The 25111-nt window shown below is 40.8% G+C and overlaps 1 protein-coding gene across 1 annotated transcript in view; it reads left to right on the top strand.

Moving 5' to 3' along the window:
- Positions 1-25111, top strand: part of ZDHHC2 (zinc finger DHHC-type palmitoyltransferase 2) — a 73551-nt gene that overhangs the window by 543 nt on the left and 47897 nt on the right. Inside the window, exon 2 of the mRNA XM_045993491.1 lies at positions 25056-25082. Within this exon, the coding sequence (XP_045849447.1) occupies positions 25056-25082 (27 nt within the window). The remainder of the gene's footprint in view (positions 1-25055; positions 25083-25111) is intronic.

Raw genomic sequence — 25111 nt, 5'->3', positions numbered from 1 at the left:
CCCGTGCTGCCAGCTGGCTTCGCGTCCGCTGCCGCCGCGGCCGAGAACAGCCTCCGGGCAGCCTCCCTCCACTCACACTCCCTTGCCTCCCCCTTACAACTCGGGTTACGGTGTCACCTCTACTCCATCGAGTACGCAGCCGAGCCGCCCCTCCGCCTTCCGCTTTCCACCGCCACCCCAGCCACACCCCCTACCTCGGCTGGACCGCACCTGCGAGAACTACGGTGTCCGCCGCCTGCAGCCTCCGCGGAGAAGTGAGGCCCGGGGAGGCTGCGGTGGAAGCTGGAGGGTTCCAGGCTGGGCCCAGGATTCGAGCTGCGCCAGACCCGCGCGGGGGATGGTGGCCTCGGCCTTCGGTGTCAGAGCCATCTTTTGATGGTTGTCCTTAATCCACTTCTTGAAAATTTGTGACAGCGCTGTGGGGCGTTTCTGCCTTGATGATCTGGGGATTGCCAGTTGTACACTTTCTAGTTAAAAAGAGGTGAAGGTGGGTGAGCTATTAGAAAGTCTTTTCAAAGACATATGCAATACGCAGGACTATCATTTAGACGTTGCAATACTAGAGGGGGAAAAAAGTGACTATACGAGGTGGGGGGGTGTTGTTTGGTTTTGTTTTGTTTTGTTTGTTTTTCATCCAGAGAGCCAAGTGGCTCAAGTCCAAGTTTTAGGCTCCTGAATTGGTGGGTAGGGTACTGTCAATGCTAAAGATAGAAGAAGAAGAAAATAAAAGTTCAGTATGCACAATAGGGAATACAGTTCTGTTCCTGAATGTAAGCAGGCTTCTACCTTCAGAAGTTTGTGAAAGCTGACCTGTGCTATCAGAAACCGTATTAAAACAGAAGATGACCTTTCTGCCAGTGACTTCTGATTGCTTTTTGTGTCTGGTGTTTCGCCTGAGAAGGTGTCTATGCTTTTGCCGTACCCAGCACCAGTTCTGGGTGGAACAAAGACAGAGCTTAAACAGTGGCCTGTTTAGTTGAACCTTATCAACTAAAAAATTTCAGAACTTCAGGACTCATACATAGAATCTTGTCTGAAACTGTCTTACCTCCAAATGTTGCTCCTTGTAAGAAACAGGTATCACAATAATACCTCCAAGTAATTACTGACATAACTTTCAAAAGAATTGAGACTAAGATATAGTCTTTAAGTGTGATAGTATTATTGAATTTAGACATGATTTCAGGACAAAAGAAGTGAATCTGTTTTTGAAAAGGGTTGGGTTGCACTAAAATTGTCAAGATGCAATATCTAAATATGTTATATTCAAGTCATCCAAATGTATAGAAAAAAGGTTTTCAGGAACATGGTTTAATTTCTGTGTGAATTGTTATTATAAAAACAGCTTGTCTTATTGAGATATGCTATATAGGTTACATAACTACTAGAAACCTTCATTGCATTGCAGTGAACAGTTTCAATTATTGTAACTAGTACAAAAGAGGGAAGTCCGGGAAGGCATTTATTTTCCTATATTATCACATTAAGCTAAGAAGCTTGGCCTGATACACTGTTTCATGTCTATCAGTAGGAAGCATATGAAGGCAGGCAGAGCTTTTCTTTCCTTGCAACTCCCTCTGTCCTGGCTAACGTGAGACGTGGGAGGTCTTACTGTAATGGATAGATAGGTCATAGGGAAAGAATAAATAGAAAATCATAGTTATCTTGGGGTCATATTTTTATATATACATCCTGGAAATTTAAGGTAAATCTCATGTGTCCATGAAATTTATATCCCCATTTTAGTAAGTGAAAATTTGACTCTTTTTAAACTACCTAAGTGACTTGGCCCGTTATTATTTGCCTGCTGATCAAAAGTGAAGTCTTGGGGCACCTGGGTGGCTCTGTTGGTTAAGCAACTGCCTTTGGCTCAGGTCATGATCCTAGAGTCCCAGGATCTAGTCCTGCATGGGGCTCCCTGCTCGGCAGAGGGTCTGCTTCTCCCTCTGACCTCTCCCCTCTCATGCTCTCCTCTCATTCTGTCTTTCAAATAAATAGATAAAGTCCTTTAAAAAAATAAATAAATGAAAAGTGAAGTCTTGTATCACCTCTCGTCACTGCCTGCCTGGCCTGGTAAGATGCCTGTCATGTTGAAAGCAATCGAGAAATGGTCCTGAAAAAAACAGAAGATGCAGAGGCAATATCTCTGAGTTTGTCAGAAAGTAGTTTTTATATTTTTATTACTGTAGAAACAAATAGTAATCATGTGAAAGTCTAGATTGTAGAGTCTAGAAAACAGAACAAATTGAAAATAAATTTCATTCTAGAAACTGTGGCGGTTTAGGGGTGGGAAGCTCTAATAATGTGGATAGATAGCCTTGGTTGAGTAGGAAGTTGAAATTAACTGTACAGTTCCTTTATAAGCCCTGGAAAAGATGGCGGCTAGTAGGACAGATACACAAAACCAGCCTCCTCGACTTGTCATAAACAAAGCAAATGGGAATGCCAACCTTCCCTACCTCCTCCCCCACGACTAGCCACCCCCCCACTCCCCCCCCCCACCCCCGCAGCATTAATCACATCTCAGACTGCCCTGCCCTTTGTGGATTCCTTTTTTGTTAGAAGTTGCTATTTACAATCAGATTTTCCAAATTTCACCTATAAAACATTGGCCAGGGTTGGGACCAGAGGGTGGTGGTAATTGGAAACTGAAATAGGTAATAGAATAAAATAAACAGGGCGATTTACCCTAGTCCTCCTTTTACATCTGCTGTCAGCTGAGGATGACCCTGCATATAAATTACTTTGTGCCCTTTGCTGAATGAACTGCAATTTAGGAGTAGTGCTTATCCCGGTATCCTTGGAAACTGGAGATAATGATTCTCATTACAGTTAGTTTCTATATTTAACAATGTGAATGTGTGTGGCTCTCTAGGCACTTTTTCAGTTAGCATGATGTTTGCTTAGTGGTTGTATTTTATGAAATTATAAAGTCATATCTCTTCTTGGAATATGTGTATATAAAAATATATGGGATATACATACGTTGTATGAGAGTCAAGAGTTTTGGTTAAGTTTCTTCCCAGTCTACCAAAGAAAATATGAAAGAGTTCTGCTAATGCTTGTGAACAGTCAGAACATAATATAGATTGTTGATTAACTAGGATTTTTAAATTCATATTATTTGTCCTTCCTGCCTTCCCTCTCTCTCCTCTTGCTCTCTCCACCTAGCATCTTTTGTGTCTCATCTGTCTTTTCACCCCTTTAGTTAATTTGAATAGATAAGTTCAAAGGGTAAAATTCGTAAGGTGGTGCTTTGGGATGCTGAATTGGAATAAGGCCAGTCTGCAGTCTCAGCTGTGGTTGGTTCAGTGGACATATTAAACATGGTTTATAGGTTTTACAAACTCATTAATGGCAGTTACCTTGTTAACTTTGTTTGTTGAAGAAGTAACAAGTTTTCCCTTTTAAGTGCTAATATTCAAAGTTGTTTTAACTATTTTTCTACCATTTTATTTTGTTATTTCAAATTTAAAAGTTTCAAGAGCAGTACAAGAAATCTCCACATAGCCTCATTTTACTATTTTGGCTTCTGTGGCTCCAAACCATATTACTTCTCCGCCTTCACTTTAAGCAGGTGCCATGAAACAGTTACTCTCCAGTTGTGTGCTCACATGGTTCTGAGTTTGCTTGTGGCTTTACTTAAGTCGTTTGAAGCAACCATGAAGCTTGACAAGCTTAGGGATTATCTAGGCCAACCCCCTCCCGCCTTTGTAGAGGAAGGTAAATGGTCAAGCTCTGTGTCGGTTCTCCAAATTAGCCAGCAAAGCCATGACTTCAGCTGCTGTGGGACGAATGTTAAACGTCTGTCCCCCTTTCCCTTCAGCGTCCTCCCCCCAGATTTCTCTAGAACACTGGGATTATTTAGCAAGTCTCTTAAATTTTGTTGTTGCTGAATACGAGTTGACACAGCACCGAAAGTGAGGCAACAGCCTTTACAAAATGATTTCAGAGTTTTAGAGTGATTTACAGTCTGGGCCACATAGTTACAAGCACTCAACTTTGCTGCTGTAGCAAAAAAGCAGTGATAGTGCCTTAACAGGTGGGCGTGACGGGGTTCCAAAGAAAGTTTATTTACAAAAATAGTGGGCAGGCCTGACTTGGCCCTTAGGCAGTAGATTGCTGACTCAGGAGTATGTTAAGAAGTGAGCCCCTTAGAATATTGGGTGTATACGCACAGGTTTGCAAATCTTTATTAATAAAAAATCCTCAGAAATGATTGCCGCCTCTTATATTACACAGTGATTTTTGAAGATGTTCAAGAACTAAAGGAGCTAGTGTATGTACTTTGAGATCAATTTGGGAGAGATACCGTTATGTTTTCCTTCTTTTAAACAAATATCAGGATAGAATATGTAACATCTCATACTAGGCCACTGTTAAGCAATGATCCACCATTAATTCAAGGTCATTGAAGGTTCAAGGATGGAGACTGAACAGGGATCTAAATTAACTTCCATCACGAATGGAATTTGAAGTAGACAGAGATGGAAGTGTGTTCTTGTTATTGGTAAACTGTCATTTAAAAAAATTTCCAGGAAATCGAAGCTTCTTTTGAAAAAACTGCGGACAGATGATCTTAGGAATACAAGTGTTACTATCCATTTAATTAAAATAATGTTAAATGACATAGAAGGTACATACATAGAAAACTGATAAAAATGTTTAATGCCTAAATGACTAAGAAACCATTTCTTATTGAAAATAATGATGCAAAATATATCAGTTCTGGACTTTTTGACATTCTCAAATATTTTGAAGATTTTAAATTATATGAAAGAGGGATAAAAACTCAACATTTCATCAAATCTAACTCAAATGTATAGGATAGGATATGCTTTTTGATCTGTGCTGCCTGCCATTTGACTTTAATATAAATGGTCCCTGAGAAAGCAGGAGAGAAGACTCTGCTTAATGCTTTCTTGGTTCCATTTAGTGTGTCAGAGAATTCTTTTTCTTTTGATGTATTGGACAATGCAGCATTACCGTTTGCTATTACATCCTATTAGAGATAACATATCTTGTAGACTAGAGACAACAAACAATCATCACAGTTCTTAGCATGCAGAGGAGCTCCGTAATTATTGAATGAATTGATCTCATTGTGATTTTCGGCAAGTCTTACTCAATCCATTTTTAATGTAAGGACATGCCATCGGATAATGTGAATAAGTAAAAGAACAGAATCCTGTAGTAAAAACTCAATTTAAACTAAGGCTCGTTATAGAAAGCTTCGTTTCAAACGCGTACTGAGAATGTCATCCATGCCATTAGATTAAATATGGGCTCCAGTGTTTCCAGTAATTAAACAGAAACCAAAGGGATGGTTTCTTAAATCACGATAATTAATTGTCTCTAGAGATGGTGCATTTCCACAAGGTTAGAAAGAAGTCAGCTTCAGAAGGGTTTGAGGAAGGTTCATTCAAAAGCATTTATTGAATCCTGTTTTGTGCCAGGCACTTTCCTCTACAGAGGTGATTTAGAGGAAAACTTAATGGAGATCTTTTCCTATTAGCTAGGAAAAAAATTACCTCCAGAGAGGTGGGGGGGAAAAACCTTGAAACCTTCTCTCTGCCTTTGGCATAAGGAGAGGAGGTTGTTTCCTTTCAGAATGCCACTCCCACAGCACAGAGGCTGGAAAGCCTAAATGGAAAACAAAATACCCCCTCCTAGGAGCCTGTGAATTGGTTGCTGGACCGGCATAAAAGAATAATCAATGAAGTAGGTTAAAAAAAAAAAAGCTGATGGAGAGCACTTCAGGAGTAATGAATTTCTAATTATGTTATAAATCATACCACATGTAAATATCTCAGAGTAAGATTACAACCAGCAATTTTTGCTCCTGCTACGAACTAGCTGGTTGTTCTGCTCCCTCCTTTTGTACCCGATGCCTGGACAGCTTTTACTCTGCTCCCAGCTCATGGCCTGTGATCTGATGGGTGAAATTGAGGAAGCAGCGAACTTCCTGAAAACAACTCATGGAATCTACAGAAAGACTAGAAAACAGAGCTTAGAAAATAAGCAGAGGCCAAGAGGAGGTGAATGAGGTAAAGCTGACATTATACCAGAGGAACGGTCTTTCGCAAGAGCCGCTGCTCTGGTGTCTGGCCATCCCAGAGCGCTCCTCTCTGTGACTTTGTAAAGATGATTCCAGGATTATCAGCTGGCTGAGCTGACATTGTTGTGCCCATGTCCCGGGCAACAGGGTTCAGCAAGAACAGGTGTTTGATCTTTTTGGCTTCCATGGTAGGAAGAAGTGCCAGGAAGACAAAACACACACACACACACACACACACACACACACATCCCACAGATTAGCATGGTTGAGGATTCTCATTAATGTTTTTGTTTGTTTTTATTTTTCATCTTGGTGGAAAATTTGTGCTTTTTCATCTCAAAAAAAAGGACCCTTGACTTACATTTTTTTTAGTTTATGTGGCCAATTTCTTATATTTTGATGGTTGTATCACATCTCTCAGCCTTCTTTTCTCTAGGAAGGGTGAGTTTGTGAGTCCCCTGTGACTCCAGCACAGTTTGTCATAACTGTAGAAATACAGTTTCTAGCTTGCAAAATGATAGATTAGAACATGGCATGGATCCTTAGGAAGACAATAAGATCATTTAGAAAGACAGTCTTAATATGATGTGGAACCATGTGATTTTATATTACTATTTAGAGATACCACAGGGAACTAATAATAAAAGTAGAACGTAATTGAATTTCTTTCATAGTCTGTTAGAAAATTGTTGAGATATCTTTTAATTCCCTTTAGGGTAATTTTATTGTAATGTCTTCATTTTTTAACCTCAGTCAAATGCTGAGAGTGCAAAAGGGTGGAAATTGCAGGGCATGGGGTGGGGCGAGGGCAGCAGGGAGGAGGTAGGTGACCTGATTTCCTAAGAAGCATATGGTAGCAATAAAGTAACGAGCTATGATTGCTGGAAATTTTTCCTTTCCAAAATTCTGTCACATTTTGAAACATATGTGTAGCATTTTTCCTAATTTGACTTTTCATCTGACTGCGACTTTTAAATTCAATTAGAAATATTAGTGCCAGAAATGTTACAAAACCCATTTTTATTTGGGAGGCAAAAATATGTGCTGCTTTGATCGTCTCAGCACTTGTCTGCACTCTAAAATGCGTACTTGACAGCAGTTCCTTTTAGATATGTTGTCGATTACATTTTTAAAATGCAAATGAAGGAGAAGTGCTTTTATAGATGATTGAGTTTTATTTCGTTGCCAGTGTTTCTCCCTGGTATCCCAAAATTTCTCCTCTCATGAAACGTAAGTGAAGCGTTCCTCTTGTACTTAGTTTGACCTCTTCGGATTTATTTGCCAGCATTGCCACCTTGGAGGAGCAGAATGATGCAAAGGAGTGCATCAGCAAAATAAACACCAAAAAACAAAAAAACCTTTTAAAAAATTCCTTCAAAACCAATATCCCAAGAACACAGTCATTTCAAGGTAGTTATCTTTGTGATCATAATAGATATAATCCTTGTTTAAAAAAAAAAAGCAGCTCCTGTATTTCCAAGAACTTTACAGATTTATTTGCTTATAATTCTGTGAAATTTAGAGAACTAAAATGCTTCGTCATGGTTATAATTTTCTTATATAGATATAAAATCAAGTTTCTGTCTCTGTGTTAATTGCATTCTGTGAAAACTGGATTTTCACCCTATTTGAAGGTTATGTTGAGAATGAGGTCTTAAAACTCAGACAGGAATCTGTCCCTGATGCTTCTGGGGGCCCAAGGGTCATCTCAAAGTGGCAGGTAGCTCAATGTGAGATGTGGCTTTTCACCAAATTTGTAGGGATCTGAAACACGGTGGGACTTAAAATATCGTCTCTATACTACATGTTATTCACATTGAGGGGACAAGTGGGAAGGGCAGTCTGTTCCAACACAGCTGATGTCAAGCTCTCATGAGAGACACCTGATACCACTTATAGGGAATGAAAGAGATTTCAGTCATAAGCCCCAAACTTAAAGTCATAAACCTGCTGTCAATTGCAGGGGCTAATCTGTGATCGAAGTTATTTCTAAGTCAGCAACTCCACGTGACATGTTTTAGGAAGAAAGGAAGTCAGAGAATTATGTACTTGACGGGATATGACTGGTGATTCTCCAGGACATCTCCAGGGAGGTCAGTTAATGTGAAGGGGTTGAAGCACCGAGAGCAGTTGGACTTAGTCGGGGTTTTGATCATAGCATATTTGTAATGAAATGCAGCCCATTCCAGGACTAGAACAAACTCGAGCTAACAACTGAAAGCAAGACGTCAGTTGGAGGAGGGTAAAGTGTAGGGATTCATTATGCCCCCCCCCATAACTCACATTTTAACAAATATTTACAAAATCCAAGAATTGAGTGCATTTCAACCATCCATAATTTATTTAATACTCTTTTAATGTATTCATTCACTAAGAATATTAACTCCTCTTAGAGTTTACATTCTAGTTGCAGGGCTGGGGAGAACAGGTAAGAAACATAGGTAAGTAGCTTTTATAACTTGTAAGAGCCGTGACCAAAAGCAAGGCAGAAAGGGTTGGGAATGGCAGTGGAATGTTTGCATTTTCAACAGGGGTGCTCCTGGAATCTGACCAAGGATGCTGAGGGGGTTAACCATTGCTGATGCAGGGAAGAAATGCATCTCAGGTCCATCTTAAGTCCTTCTAAAAGGAAGACTCCTGAGGCCGGAGTCTGCACGCATGTTGGAGGAGGAATAAGGAAATCATTTTGTCTGCAGTGGAGCCAATAAGGGCAAGGGAAGTAGGTGACAAGGTCACAGGGATGTGGTAAAGATGGAGATTATATTGGGCCTCAAAGGCCCCTGTGAAAATTGTGGCTGTGCTCGGAGAGAGGAGGACCTGCTGCAGGATATTGAGTAGTAGAGGGACATGCTGTGGCTTATGTTTACAAAGATGGTACTTACTGCTGAGTAATGTAGGCTACTTCATCAATCCACGCGAGAAAAGTGGTATCTCACACCAGGATGGGGGCAGTGAAAGTGAGGATTCTGGATGCATTCTGAGAGACCACAGAATTTCCAGACAGACATATGTGAGTTGTGAAGAAAAGGAAAAAAAGTAGAAATGATTCCAGTATTTTAAGCTAAACACCCGGAAGGATGGCGATCAGCCAAGATGGAAAAGCTGCAGGTAGAAGGAGGTGACCTTAGATCTGTCATGGGTATGTTGACGTTGAAATAGACATGCTGAGTGAGCAGTTGTATTTATAACCTTGGCATTTGGGAAAAAAGTCAGGACTGGAGGAATACGTTTGGGAGTCTTCAGCATAAAACTGGATTTAAAGAATTAATGCTTGTTACATTTGTCCCACCAAAGGAATACATGGAAAGTGAGCAGAGACAAGACAGTGAGACTGTTCAGGAGATGAGGGGTACCAGAACAAAATGGAAGAAAATTGAGAATGTGGTGTCCTGAGGCCCGAGGAGGAAGATGGCTCAAGGAGGAGGGCAGGAATCAGCAGATACACTCATATGTCCAATTAAATAAGGCCTGAGAATTTAGTGATGTGGATATTGAACTTTTATTTTGATTTTATTACTGACCACACTCTGAGACCCCAAGCGGAAAAGGTTTATCAAGAAGAAACATGTATACCAGTGTGCAGATTGCTGGGAAATCTGAAATCATTCAATCCAAATTAAAAAGGGCTTTACTCTATTAGGCAAGCGTAACTTTCTCATTATACGAAGATAATCTACAGAAAATTTCATGAGAATGGTAACGATGTCTAATTAACATTGTAGTCCTGAGACAAGAGGACAGCACATCGCATGTAATATTTCCTTTTTCTTATATGAAGGAATACCAGCTGAACTTGTTTGGGCCTTTTGTGAGCCCAGTAGACAGTTTAAGCATCAAAGAACGTGAATCCTGGTGAGCCTGGGTGACTTAGTCGTTAAGCGTTGCCTTCAGCTCAGGTCATGATCCTAGGACCTTGGGATTGAGCCCTGCATGGTGCTCCCTGCTCAGTGGGAAGCCTGCTTCTGTCTCTCCCACTCCCCCTGATTGTGTTCCCTCTTTCAATCTCTCTCTCTCTGTCATCTTTAAGATAATAAAATCTTAAAAAGAAAATGAATCCTTTGTTAGAGCATTATCTATTTTACCTTTTTTATTATTTGATCACTCAGGTATTCATAAATACGTTTGTAATATTTTTTATGGTTTCAGGTTATGGGCTGAATCCCCCCCCCCCCCCCCGCCCCAAAATTCATGTTGAAACCTTAACTCCCAGTAACTCGGAAGGTGGCTGTGTTTGGAGATAGAGCCTAGTTAAGTTACAACTAAGTCATTAGGATACTTTCTAACACCATACGATTGTAGGAAGTTTGGACGCAGGCAGAGAGGAAAGGTCATGTGAAGACACAGGGGGAAGATGGCCATCCATAAGCCAGGAAGAGAGACTTCAGAAAAAAACAAACCTGCTAACATCTTGACTTCAGATTTCTAGCTTCCAGAACATGAGAAAATAGATTTTTCCTTGTTAAGGTCCTGCACTCAGCAGCACTTTGTTATGGCATCCCTAGTAAACTAATACACAAATACAACAAGCAGATGCCTTTTTTTTTTCCCTTTTTTTCCCCTTTCTGGGCATTGAGATATAATCACCTATAATAAAGATTTAGATAAAACTAATTGTAGAATCCCTTTGAAAATTTAAAGGAGCAATTAAAAATAATTTAGAATATATTAAATATTAGCACCAATATAAAAATAATCACTAAAAATAAGTGAAATACATCTGTGCAAAGTACTCAAACCCTGTTTTAATAGTTTTCAGATAACTGAAATCTCCCTGTGAAGCACAGACATTTTTTAATCCCTTTTAGATTAAAAAAAAAGGTTTTCTAAAATGTTTTCAGCTCCCCCTTTCCTTGCCCTGACCTTTCTCAAATAGAGCATGCTGAACATAATTTAACTTTGAGTAAAGGCTATCAATCCAAGACAGATATATGTATGAAGTGGATATCCAAGACCCTTGACGTCCTTGCATTTACATTCCCAGTTTCTTCTAATTCCTATTGACTGAAAAGGTCAAGAAGGAATGGAATTTGTCATTTTGCTTGGCCATTCTTTTGAATCTCAGGCATTGAGAAGCTGGGAAGGCTCATGAATGAAGCACTTCAGTGGAAAAGCCTAGCCAGGCATCTACATTTTTTTCAAAAGATTTTATTTTATTTGATAGAGAGATCACAAGTAGGCAGAGAGAGAGAGAAGGGGGAAGCAGACTCCCTGCTGAGCAGAGAGCCAGATGCAGGGCTTGATCCCAGGACCCTGAGGCTTTAACCCACTGAGCTACCCAGGTGCCCTGGTCGTTTCCACCTTTAATGTTGCTTCGAACATGGTTGCGCAAATAGATACCTGTTCAGGTCCCTGAGATCAGTTCTTATAGGTATGTGCACAGAAGGGTGATGTTGGATTATATGGTAATTCTAGGTTCAATTTTTTTTTTTTTTAAGGATCACCATACAGTTTTCCTGGAACCTTGATTTTTTTTTCTTGTCTTTTTTTTTTCCATTTTATTTATTTTTTCAGCCTAACAGTATTCATTGTTTTTGCACAACACCCAGTGCTCCATGCAAAACGTGCGCTCCCCATTACCCACCACCTGGAACCTTGATTTTTGTAGAAAGTGTGATTCCAGAGAAGCCTGGATATGCCCTTGTAAACATCCAAATTTGAAGGTCTCCAGAGGTATCTAGGAGGTCCATCCCAATGTCACTGTAGCAATTTTTAACTACCTTGTCCTTTAATGGTGCAGCAGAAATGTGGTGGTCTGGGAATCATGAATAATCCCATTTTGCCCATAAGGCAGGCTTCATTACTGGGGAGTGTGTCCCTCATGAAATGCTAGCCATCAAGTATCCCCAAGGCAGAAATGTTAAGAGTTGCTGGCCTATTGTACATAGTCTAAAATTCAACAGTTCCTGAGTAACCAGAGCACCTCTGCTCACTGGCAGACATTGTATCCTTTTAAAGAGCAACATGTTCACAAGTATAGGAGGCACACACACTTGGTAGCTGAGCTAGTGGGGAAAAGTGGGGGTAACTTTACTCGGTTCTGTGGCTGCATCAGTAACCTGTGCTATTCATCGTGAACTGGGTCCCCATCCACAGTACGGGACTGCACGATTCACACACGAATAGCAAGGTGTTCGATTGTCTGCAGAGCTAGGGTAAATGAAAATGGTTTACAAACAGAAGCAAAAATCAGTACGTACAACTGGGGAGAGAGCCAGGCAGGAAACACGAAGCAGCTCATACAATGAGCAGAGGAAGAGACCCAGTCCAAATATTGATGACTCTCTTACTCAACTCTGCACACAAATTCTGGAACTTCCCACTTACATTAATGAATACATCTACCGTATAATTAGGTGGTATTTGTATAATACTGCACTCTTGTAATATACTGTATCACACGGCAGAGGCAGTGTGCGTTTTTCATCTGTGTGTGGGCTGCCAGTGTATGCTTATATCAGATTATACCAAATTTGTAGCACTGAACATACATTCCCGCCGTTACTGTCAGGTAGACTGTGAGCTCTGTGGGACATGCAGCATAGGGCAAGGGTCTGACTGTTGCACGTGAGAAGGAGACCCTCGTTCAAGCTGAGATCGAAGGAAGTTTGTGTGTGTGCGTTTATTCCATGAATACATGACGGTTAAGTTACAAAGAAAATAGGGCTTTGCAGTGACTCAGTACTGAAGGATGATACCCAGTTTGGTACCCTCGCATGTGTTAATAGATATTGTGACCCAGTGCAACACTGCAGTAATTATTGCTGGTGCTAATGTTTTAAATCTTGTGGCTTATCCCTTCAGGAAGGCTGCTGTAAATCCTAGTCTGATGAACATCATAGACACAAAGGTTGGAATGACAGCTTTATACAGTTCCTTCCTCTGGGGTTCTACATAACTGCCAAATAATATGCACAGACCTAGAAACATTGGTTTATTTTTTAAGTGTGTTAGATGTGCTTTGTAATATGTACTCTGGTCAGATAGTACTTGACACGTAGCCGCGAGCCAGGGAGGTTTCAACGGTTGTCGTTTCCTTGGAGAAGCAAATAAGAAGCATTAATTTTTCTATTTAATCAGACAGCCAGTGTTCGGTAATGAAAAGAAAGCACTCTTCGGTATTGTCCTCTGTGATAATTCTGAGTATACCAGATAATGAGATCGATCTAATGAGGCTGAAAAATATACTACAAAAAAATTTTCCATCTTATCATATACATATTTTTAAATGCTAAAATAAGCAAAATACAAGCAGCATTTTTGTTGGCTACCAATGAAGAAATATGTACATACAACTATAAGAGAGATGATTGTATAATCATTAAGGCCCTTCCGACTCTAAAACTTTGGTCCTAATGAGGGAACTGTTTCCAGGATCTAAAATCCCTGTTTGATCTTGTCCCTCACAGTGGATAGCCATCATGTGGGAACCAGGTAGAACTTTGCTGGGATGTAGGGTTCACTACAGACTTGCATGGTTCAGAGGAGTTGGTCATGCCTGCCAGGCACAAGCCAAAGAAGGGTACCTGGAATTGGAAAGATAGGCAGTTGGAAAGCTCCAGGCACTGTAGGTATTGGAGTAGATTATGGCCGTGTGTGGAAGAAGGAGGACCCAGACAGTTCTGTCTAATGGGATGAATAAAGTTATCTGCCCTGAAACCTGCACAACTTGCTGGCAGCGGGAATCTCTTCTATTTTAATTTGAGACAGGGGGATTATAGGATTCCATTGAGTAAGCTTTGAAATGAGGACACTAAGATCAAGAGACCAACCCTGAGATCAGATTTCCTTATTTAACTGCACTGCCTAGTACAGTCAATGATTCAGGAATTGCCTTTCCCTTTGCCAGGGGAAAAGTGGCAGTGAGTTTTTGCGGGCCGTACTCATGGGACACAATTTTTGTCTCCTATTCAAAGCTGATATATTGAAAGACCTATACATTCTTAATGATTTAAGTTTATGTTCTGTAGCTTTCAGTTGGAGAAGTTGGATTTTATACTCCAGAAGTTGGAGTTTACAGAAACTATCTGTTTCTGTAGAGTAGAGCTTCCTAGATGTTTGGAACAATGATTTGGTCAAGTTGCTAAAAGAATGTTATTAAGTGTAAGAGCCTCAGATTACCATTTCAGGATGGATGGATGTTCCATCTCTCTTCATTGCCAGTTTCTACAAGTGTGATATATACCTTAGGAGTGTGTACACTGCACAGTGCAGATCTCAAGAATGATCTTTCTTTCCCTCTACTGCTGAGGAGGGAGGTCAGCAAACCCCTGGCCCGTCTCCTACTGATCTTTCCTGTATCCCCATCTCCCTCTTGTCTCAGGAACCCAAAGCTCTGTTCCTTCCCCAGTTACTGAATTGAGAACTCAGGAAAGCCCAGCTCTACGTACTGCCCTGAAATATGGCCAGATTTTTTTTTTAAAGATTTATTTATTTGGGATGCCTGGGTGGCTCAGTTGGTTAAGTGGCTGCCTTCGGCTCAGGTCATGATCCTAGAGTCCTGGGATCGAGCCCCATATCGGGCTCCTTGCTTGGCGGGGAGACTGCTTCTCCCTCTGCCTCTGCCTATTTGTGATCTTTCTCTCTCTGTCTCTCTCTCTGACAAATAAATAAAATCTTAAAAAAAAGATTTATTTATTTAAGAGAAAGAATGAGAGAGAGAGCGCGTGCACACACCAGCATGGGAATAGGGGAGGGGCAGAAGGGGAAGGAGTCAGAGAATCTCAAGCCCACTCCCAGCTGAGCACAGAGCCCAACTCAGGGCTCGACCCAGGGACCTGAGATCATGACCTGAGACAAAATCAAGAGTTGGGCATATAACGGCCTAAGCCAGCCAGGTGCCCCAATATGACCAAATATTTTAATAATTTGTGTCCAAAGTTTGTAGAATGTTCTGTTTCTAGGTTATGTTTAATTTAGTTCCTGGAGGAGAGGTGACAAAGAGGACATTTTAAACCCTGCTCTCCAGTGTATCCTGAATCAGAAGTCATGGGGCGGGTAGCGTAGTATTAAACAGGCCAGGAGGGCTTGAGAGCAACAGAGAAGAAATGGCTGCCGGGACAGAGAATCCCACGGGGTGCAGGCAGAGCCCGGGAGGCCACGTGGAATCCTTGAAAGAATTTTGGAGTCAGGCAGACTTATATTTAGATCCTAGCTCCATATGTTATGACTTGAGTAACATTAGAATAGTTACTTTATCTCTGTAAGACTGTCTTCCTAACTTTTAAAACTATAATACCTCCCTCGCAGATTGCTGTAAGGTTTCAATGAGAGAAGCATGGAAAAAAATTTAGCACAATTTCCGACCTATAGTAAGCATGCAAGAAACTGTGAGACTATCCCTTCCTTTAGTTTTTTCTCATCCCCTGAAATCTGACTCCTGCCCCACCCCCAGCCCTGCAGATGCCCTCTCACTGCCACTGGTCTTCATCCTGCTCAAGCTCCAGTCTTATTCTGGAGAGCATTATGGGCTGTATTGTGTCTCCCCTAAATCCATAGCTTGAAATCCTCACCTGTAGGACTTCAGAATGTGACTCTAGTTGGAGATAGAACCTTTAAAGAAATTTTTAAGTAAGATAATGAAGTTAATTAGGGTGGGTCCTTATCTACATTGACTGATGTCCTTATAGAGGAAGGAAATGTGGATGTAGACAGACGTGTTCAGAGATAAAAAGATGTGAAATACAGGGAGAAGACGGTCATCTACAAGCCAGAGAAAGAGGCCTGTGAAGGGATCCATGCTTCCAACACCTTGACTGTGGACTTCTAGTCTCCAGAACTGAGAAACAGGCTGTCTGGTGTCGAAGGCACTCAGTGTGATGCTTTCCCAAGCTGACTGATCCAGGGGGTCATGGCCAAAAACAGGTGTGAATGCCTGCTGAAGAGAGGAGAGGAGTATGGATATTGCAAACTCAAAAGCCTTGCCTTCACAGAATAGCTAATTTGTGTAACACTGTTAATTTATAATTTTGCAATATTGTTTCAGGTGGGTTATGCATCAGAAAAGCTTTCCTTGGCCAGCAGGGAGGTCCGAGCGCCCAGATGACAAATGCCTTGCATAATCTTTTGGACCATAACCTAGTTTTATATAAGAGACTTCCTGTATCTTGGTTACAACTGTCTGACTTACTGTGGTTCATTTTTGTCTTTGAGGTTGCATTGTGCCATTCTTCAGGAAAAGTTCTCCAGGGATTCCTCAACCATCTTGCATGGTTATTTGTTAATTTCTAGCACATAGTTTAGCTCAGGTTAGTTTGTTAGATATAAATTCTGGGTTGGAAGCAGGAGGAATGCATCAAAGCACCTGGGAAGTCTGACTTTTCCCCACAATGACACAGCTCCTCATGCCGAGAATCTGGTACATGCCAGGCTCTATCAGAATCTTGACCGGCCATGGGGAGGTGGGGAGAAATTAAAAGGAAAGGAGCTCTGGAAGGGGTAGGGAAAGAAAATATAGTTAAAAAAGAAATCACTTGTTTATATTATAAACATATATGTTTATAATATGTTTATATTATAAACATATTAATTGCCCACATTGTAATTCACCTGCATTTTTTTAAATTTTGCTTATTCACACTCAGAAGTCTTCCAGCAGTTTATTTCCCCCAATTTCTCATTGCACTCTCCAGAAAATCATAGCATTCCTGCAAGCTAAAAATGCACCATATACTGCTTTCTCCAGATTGTTTATAACACAGTTAACACCAAACTTTGGGGAACTCCTAACACTTTCCTCTTTTGTCATATATATGTTCCATATTCAGCTAACATTTACTGAGCCCCTAATATTTAGTGCCAGGTTCTATTCTAGGTGCTTTTACTTACCTTACCTAGTTTGATTAACAAAACAGCCCACTGGGATAAATATTGTGATAAGGCTCACAGAGGCTAAGTAACTTGGCCAAGAAAAAACCTCAATCCCAGCAGAGCCAGGATATTCAAACTTCAGGAAGGGACACAGAAAAGAAACAAATGAAAATAATTGCAGATTGTGCTAAGTGCTAAGAAAGACATAGTATATCATAATGATAGCAGGGGCAGACTGGACCTGAGAGCCTCTGTGCAAAACTGACATTGAAATTACAGCTTGAAGGATGATAAGGAGCTAGCCAAGAATGGAGCTGGGGAAGAGCTTTTCAGACAGCATAAAGACACTGAGGTTTCGTTGTTCTAGAAACAGAAGGCCAGCCTCTTTGCAGCTTAGGGAGCAAGAGGACGAGTGATGAGAAGTGATCTTGGAGAGGTAAATAGGAGCCAGATCCTGTTCAACCGTGGAGATCGAAGTGAAGAGATTGGACTTTATTTTAAAATCAGTGCAAACCCATGGGAAGGGTTTTTTTTTGTTGTTGTTGTTTGTGGTTGTTGTGTGTGTGTGTGCGTGTGTGTGTGTGTGTGATGATGATGCTATCGGTTTAAATTTTCAAAGAGATCATGGCTTTCTTATTATAAAATGAGTTTTTAAGGACCCAGTTTTATGAGGATCCAGTGAGGAACATAGCCTGCCTGGCATGATGTTTATGGTTAGGGCTATTGGGATGTTAGCCTGGATTCCAGTTGGAAGCCATGTGTTGGGAAGTTCTTCATTATGAAGCCCTACCCTTACTCTGTGTTTCTGTTCAGAAACTACCACTCTGTCCTTGACCAAACTATTCCTGTAAGCCCACTGATAAATTGGAAGGTGACTTTTGTCCTTCGTTTGTAAAAGTGAATGATTTTTCATAATACATCAGAGTAGCACTGAGGATAATTTTAGAGCCAGAGGAACTGTCAAGATAAAGTACACATTTTTGTTTAAACAATAAAATCAAAGTACAGAACAGCTGAATGTCATGATCAAGGTCACACATATTGGGAGGATTGGACCAGAGTCCAGGTCTCTCTACCACCCAGTTAAAAGCAAGTGCAGAGGATCTAGACAGGGGACAATGTTAGCATGTTCATGAAGCAAGAGAGCCTGGGGTCGCCTGTGTGGCTCCATTGGTGAAGCATCTGACTCTTGGTTTGGGCTCAGGTCATGATCTCAGAGTCATGGGATGGATCCTCAAATCAGGTCTCAAGTTCAGCAGGGAGTCTACATGAAAATTCTCTCCCTCTGCTGCTCCCCCAACCCCAGTATGCTCTCTCTCTCAAATAACTAATAAATCTTTTTAAAAAAAAAAAAAAAAAAAAAGGAAGAAAGAAACAAAGCAGCCTGGAGTGGCTAAAGCATATTGACAGGAAGGGGAGTGTCATGAGATGAGGTTTGTGAAGAAGGGAGGGACTACAGTTGTCAATAAAATTACAATGACATATGAGAATAATGAAAGAAAACACAGTTTGATATAGATGTAAAAATATAGTCGATCTGTTATAAGGAAAGTTAATTAAAAACGTTTCTTAGGAGGAAAAGAATACACTTAGGATTCAACTGGAAATATTGATCTGAGTAGTATATTTTCTTGAGTCTCTCATTAAAATGGTCTGGCAGCAGAGTCACTAGTATTTACGGAAATGACCTGTCATGTACCTCCTATGACCCAAATTTTGATCTGTAATACCTGAAAAATGAGCCACAGCTTCCTGGAAAGCAGCTAAAGGACAAAGGATCCTACTTCAAAGTGGTCCCATTGGCCAGTTTAGTCAGAGAATTCCCTGTCAGTTCGACAAACTGTTTCAAAAAGAGCATCATTGCAAATGGCAAGATTTCATTTCTTTTGATGGCTACATAGTATTCCATCCATTTGGGATGACATGGATGGAACTAGAGGGTATTATGCTTGGCGAAATAAGTCAATCGGAGAAAGACAACTATCATATGATTTCCCTGATATGAGGAACTGGAGATGCAACATAGTGGGTTGGAGGGTAGGAAAAGAATAAATGAAACAAGATGGGATCGGGAGGGAGACAAACCTTAAGTGACTCTTAATGTCACAAAACAAACTGAGGGTTGCTGGGGGAAGGGGGTTAGGGAGAGGGTGGTGGGGTTGTGGACACTGGGGAGGATATGTGCTATGGTGAGTGCTGTGAGTGCTGGCGATTCACAGACCTGTACCCCTGGGGATAAAAATACATTATATGTTTATAAAAAAATTTAAAAATTAAAAAAAATTAAAGAACACACACACAAAAAAGAGCATCATTAATTCTGTTAGAGTAATTGAGTATGGAGAATGAGCAGTAAGGGTGGTCTTTGGGGACCTTAAGGGGAAAGATACCAGTGGGATCAGGGGTGAAAGTCCAGCTAGAGTTGTTGAGTGGAGTAAGAGGAAGCTGGAGAAGGTAGAGACAGTGCATTTGGAAGATTGTTAAAATCAGTTTTCCTGTGAAAAGGCCAGAAAAGTGGGATAGGAGCCAGACACGAGGTCAAAGGAGAGACTTTGTTAGGATGGGAGATACTAAAACATATTTGCTCTGCTACGACTATTTTTGTTTTAATTTTATGACTTTGAACTGCTTCAGTTGCGTAATTAAGAATGCCTTAATAAGGGGCGCCTGGGTGGCTCAGTGGTTTAGGCCTCTGCCTTCGGCTCAGGTCATGATCTCAGGGTCCTGGGATCGAGCTCCGCATTGGGCTCTCTGCTCAGTGGGGAGCCTGTTTCTCCCTCTCTCTCTGCCCGCCTCTCTGCCTACTTGTGACCGCTCTCTCTGTCAAATAAAATAAATAAAATATTTTAAAAAAATGTCTTAATAACCATGTTCTTGTTTTTTGTTCATTTTAACTTTGAATTAAGATGATCTCATAAGCTTTTTTTTTTTTTAAACATTTTATTTATTTGACAGAGAGAAATCACAACTAGGCAGAGAGGCAGGCAGAGAGAGAGGAGGAAGCAGGCTCCCTGTGGAGCAGAGGGTCCGATGCAGGGCTCGATCCTAGGACCCTGAGATCATGACCTGAGCCAAAGGCAGAGGCTTAACCCACTGAGCCACCCAGGTGCCCCAGCTTTAAGCTTTTTGAGCAGAGGGATGAAATCATATTTGCCATATTATCCTCAATGATAGAAGCATAGTGTAGTTTTTTTTTAAGATTTTTATTTATTTATTTGACAGACAGAGATTACAAGTAGGCAGAGGAGATAGGCAGAGAGAGAGGAGGAAGCAGGCTTCCTGTAGAGCAGAGAGCCTGATATGGGGCTCGATCCCAGGACCCTGGGACCATGACCTGAGCCGAAGGCAGAGGCTTTAACCCACTGAGCCACCCAGGCGCCCCAAGCGTAGTGTAGTTTTTTAAAAAATATTTTATTTATTCATTTTGTCAGAGAGAGAGAGAGATCACAAGTAGGCAGAGCAGCAGGCAGAGAGAGAGGGAGAAGTGGGATTCCTGCTGAGCAGAGAGCCCAAAGCAGGGCTCAATCCCAGGACCCCAAGACCATGACCTGAGCTGAAGGCAGAGGCTTAACTCACTGAGCCACCCAGGAGCCCCAGCGTAGTGTAGTTAGTGATTGTTTTTCAGTAAATGAATTAAAGATAAGCCAAAAACAAAACAAAACAAAACAAAAAAACAAAAACCAGAGGTTGGCTATAAAGTTGTCCTTACAAATTCATTCATTAGAACCAAATTTTTATTCTTGGCATTCTTCATCATCAGACTGCATATAGGGAGCTGAGATGCATCTGTGTCAAACTGAATTTGGAAATAGTGTTGTGGATTTATATAGAAAAGTTATTGTGTATATGCAGTGTAGGTAAGTTATTCCTCCGGGAAAAGAGTGTTTGAATTTAAAGGCAAGAAAAAAGAAAATTCAGATTAAGAAATAGAAGGATCACAGCAAACACATTTGCAATGAAAGTACCTAAAAACCACATTGTTCTAGCAACAATTATATAACTGTTCTTTGCTAATTTAAGGGGGGAAAGTACTTTTTTTCCTACTATGAGGGCATATTTTTGTATCTGAAGTTTTGGATTTTGGATGTACTCATGACTCAAAGTTGAACAAGATTTAAGGTACCAGCAGTTTGCTGGACTGCTTTTTATCAACAGATAACATTTTTGACAACCAACTCTTAATGTATAATCACCAAAGCCAAATTTTAAAAAATCAGTCCTAAAAATATAAGACTAGAATGATCTTTGAGATGATCCCCTTAAATCAAGATTGAGGGGCACCTGGGTGGCTCAGTGGGTTAAGCTGCTGCCTTCGGCTCAGGTCATGATCTCAGGGTCCTGGGATCGAGTCCCGCATGGGGCTCTCTGCTCAGCAGGGAGCCTGCTTCCCTCTCTCTCTCTCTCTCTCTCTCTGCCTGCCTCTCTGCCTACTTCTGATCTCTCTGTCAAATAAATGAGTAAAATCTTTAAAAAAATAAATAAAAATAAAAATAAAAAAAAATAAATCAAGATTGAATTTAAATCCATAAGACTAAATCTGCTCTAATATTTTTAAAGCTGTTTTTAGAGAATAGATTTGATAGCATCCTAAACAATCATACTGGTGTATAAATAAACTTAATTTGGGTGGGATTATTGGTAGGGATTATTGGTAGGGATTATTGGTGGGATATTGGATTTTGGTAAACACCTGGCTAGGTGTTTAGAGTGTGGTAAGTGATTTTTTTATCTAGCAGATGCATAAGGATGTACTGTAGTTAAGTTGCTATCTGTAGTTCTGATTGATTGACTTATAATAAGTTATAAGTATATAAGAAATAGTAACCTTCTGTTGAGAACTGATGTAAGAGATCAACACATATCTTCTTAGTAGATTTCCAGAGGAAAAAACTCAATTTTAAATTCAGGGTTTGATTACGAATTTTGTTTCAACCTGAGTAGGCTGTGGTGGCCAGTTGTTTTGTTTAGTCTCAGTCTAGATGTTGCTGTGAAGGTATTTTTTAGATGTGATTAATATTTAAACCAACAGACACTGAATAAAGGAAATTACCTTCCACAGTGTGGGCCACCTTCATTCAATCATTTGAAGACCTTAAGAGAAAAGATTGAGGTCCCCTGAAGAAATTAATTAATTTCTCTCTCTCTCTTTCTTACTTCAAGGGGGGGCAGGGGGCAGGACACAAGCAGTGGGAATGGCAGGCAGAGGGAAAAGCAGGCTCCCTGCTGAGCAAGGAGCCTGATGCAGGGCTCCATCCTGGGACACTGGGATCATGACCAGAGCGAAGGCAGAGGCTTAACTGACTGAGCCACCCAGGCATCCCTGAAGAAAGAATTTCTGCCTTGAGGCTGCCTTGGACCCAGGATTACAACATTTACTTTTTACTGGCTTTTCAGCTTGCTAGTCTGCTTTGCAGATTTCAGACTTGTCATCCCCTACAATCCTGTAAGCCAATTCCTTAAAATCAATCACTCCCTGCCCCCTTCTCTCTCTCTCTCTCTGTTGGTTCTGTTTCTCTGGAGAACTCTGACTAATATACAGAGGTTGGAAAACTTTTTCTGTAGAGAACCAGATGTTAAATCTTTTAGGCAAGACAGACCAAACTGTCCCTGTCACAGGTACCCAACTCTGCCATTGTAACACAAAAATAGCCATGTAAATGAATGGGTGGGTCTGTGTTCCAGTAAAAACTTATCTACAGAAATATGTGGCTGGCTGTATTTGGAACAGGACTGTAGGTTACTGACCCGTGTATTAAGTGATCGCCTGATAATTCATGCCAAAGAGATAAGGGAGGGTATGTGTCTCTCTACGCATAATAATTTACTATCCCCACTTTCTCTCTTCCTTTATATACATATATATGTACACACACACACATACACACACACACACATATACATACTTTTAAGGATGTTTATTCAAGTGAGGTTTGAATCAAAAAGCAGTTTTCATCCTTTATATATTAGGGGTTATTACTTTGGCTGATAGTCTCAATCTTCAACTTGGGTTTTACATATTTTATCTTTACCTAAGAGTTTTTTTCTTTAAGATTTTATTTATTTATTTCAGAGAAAGTGTGTGTATATGAGCAGGGGGGAGGGGCAGAGGGACAAGCTGACTCCCCACTGAGCTTGGACCTGGTCGAAGGGCTCTATCCCAGGACCCTCAGGTCATAACCTGAGCCACCCAGGTGCTCCCTCTCCCCAAGAATTTCTTTTTTTTTTTTAATATTTTATTTATTTATTTGACAGAGAGAGAGGTCACAAGTAGGCAGAGAGGCAGGCAGAGAGAGAGGGAGAAACAGGCTCTCCACTGAGCAGAGAGCCCGATGCGGGGCCCGATTCCAGGACCCTGAGATCATGACCTGAGCCGAAGGCAGAGACTTAAACCACTGAGCCACCCAGGCGCCCCTCCCCAAGAATTTCTTAAATACTGCAACAGAAAGTCTCACTCTTGTCAATTCTGAACTAGTCAGCCTTTTCACTGATGCCCCATTCCATTTCTTAGAGGAATGAGTAATGAGAGAGGAGATTGATAGGTGGATAGGGGAGCTGGAAAACACAACTGGCAACCCAGTCTACCAGCTTTGCCATGTCCATGATGGTTCCAGATTCCAAGATGTAATCCTTAAAGGCCATCATTTTGCTCTCGGTAAACAGGAACTGTAAGTGCCTATATACTATAAGGAAAGTATTGTGATTCCTTAGGATCTTTCAACAAATCAGTCTTTGTTGCCTCCTTGTACCACAGTTAGTTGGGGAAGAGTTTTAAGTTCTCAGGAATATTGGAAAGTTAGAAATCTCTAAAGCAAAATAATATCACTGTAGGCCACAGGGCAGAAAGAAGTTAGGCTGATCCAAGATAAAATTAGACAAATACACTTTTGAAGTGAAAATTAAAATTGTACCCCACAATGTTAATATGGTATGTATTTACCATATTATTGTTTCATTTATCATATCACCATCTGTGTCTGTCCCATCATGGGTATTAGAAATGTTAAAGGAAATTGAGAGCCTAGGAAGCACTAAAAGGAGCCACATCAAGTTTGATGTGTGATCTGGACGTCATATATTACTTGAACTAAAAGAGAATATTTAAGGGAGATACAAATAACTTTATGTAAAAGTCTATAATTTATATTTTCTGTTTATTGCTACAGATTAGAAGCCTAGATACCCTAGGTAGAAGCCATGAAGAGGCAAATTTCAGGAACCTATAATCCTATAATAATTTAGAGCAATCCAATACTGGAATGGACAGGACCACAACCCACGGGCTTCTGTTGCTTCTAGAAATACCTAAACTGACATTCAGTAGCCTCTTAGGAAGGAGGTATGTTGGATCAGGTAATCTTAAAATATCTTTCACAACATTACCCTAACCCAGATCCAGTGTTTCTTAAGGCAATTAAATCATATCCCAGGCAATACCAAATCTCTGCTCACTACAGCTTCCAACTTTGAGATAGGCCAAAACTTCCAAAAAAGACCTTAGTCCACATGGAGGAAGACCAAATGGGAAATAGAACAAGTATATAGTATAGAATTCCTCAGTATGGTTTCTTGTCCCAGCTTGTTTCAGCTACGTGGTCCCTAATCTTGTGTCCTCATCTACCTTGGGATGTTTACAACAGCCCTGAAGGGATGGCACTTTCGCAGGCACATTGCCTCATTGTACCATAGGGAGCTACCCATCATTGGGCATAAGAAGTTATACTTAGAGAAATTTGGCAAGAAGAGTATGTGCCATGGACACAACATTTCGTTCTTTCTAGAGTGTTAATTAGGCAGTTGCCAACTTATAAAGAGCATTAAATGTCTCTGGAAGTGTAATGACCTGGAGAGTACTGCTTTCCTCTGAACCTCGAGTTGGAAGGAAGACTAAGACACCATCGATACAGGACGAGGACCCACATGGAGCACGCCTGATGGGTTTTGTTTTCTGCTTCGTATTCAGGGCTGAAATGCCGACAGAGCCCTGGCTGAATGCAAGCACCAGCCTTCCCTCTTCACCCTCTCTCCCACAGTGCTCACCTCTTCTCTAAATAAAGTTGAACAAATATTTAAAGAATGTTGGTTTGAAGGGGAGCCAAATTATTAGCCTACGTAGCCCTACGTCTCTTTCAGGCCCTGTGTTTGCCGTAAGTGTCATAATCTATTATCTATTTTTTTCTGTTTATTTCTATAGTGTCCATGGAAAACGTTGGGGAACAAGGTAGGCTATGTTTTGTTATTGTTTTATAT

Source organism: Meles meles, chromosome 2 (genome assembly GCF_922984935.1).
Source record: "Meles meles chromosome 2, mMelMel3.1 paternal haplotype, whole genome shotgun sequence".
Classification (NCBI taxonomy): Eukaryota; Metazoa; Chordata; class Mammalia; order Carnivora; family Mustelidae; genus Meles; species Meles meles.
The sequence above is the reverse complement of the archived record's forward strand: the minus strand, read 5'-3'. Positions and strand labels throughout refer to the sequence as shown.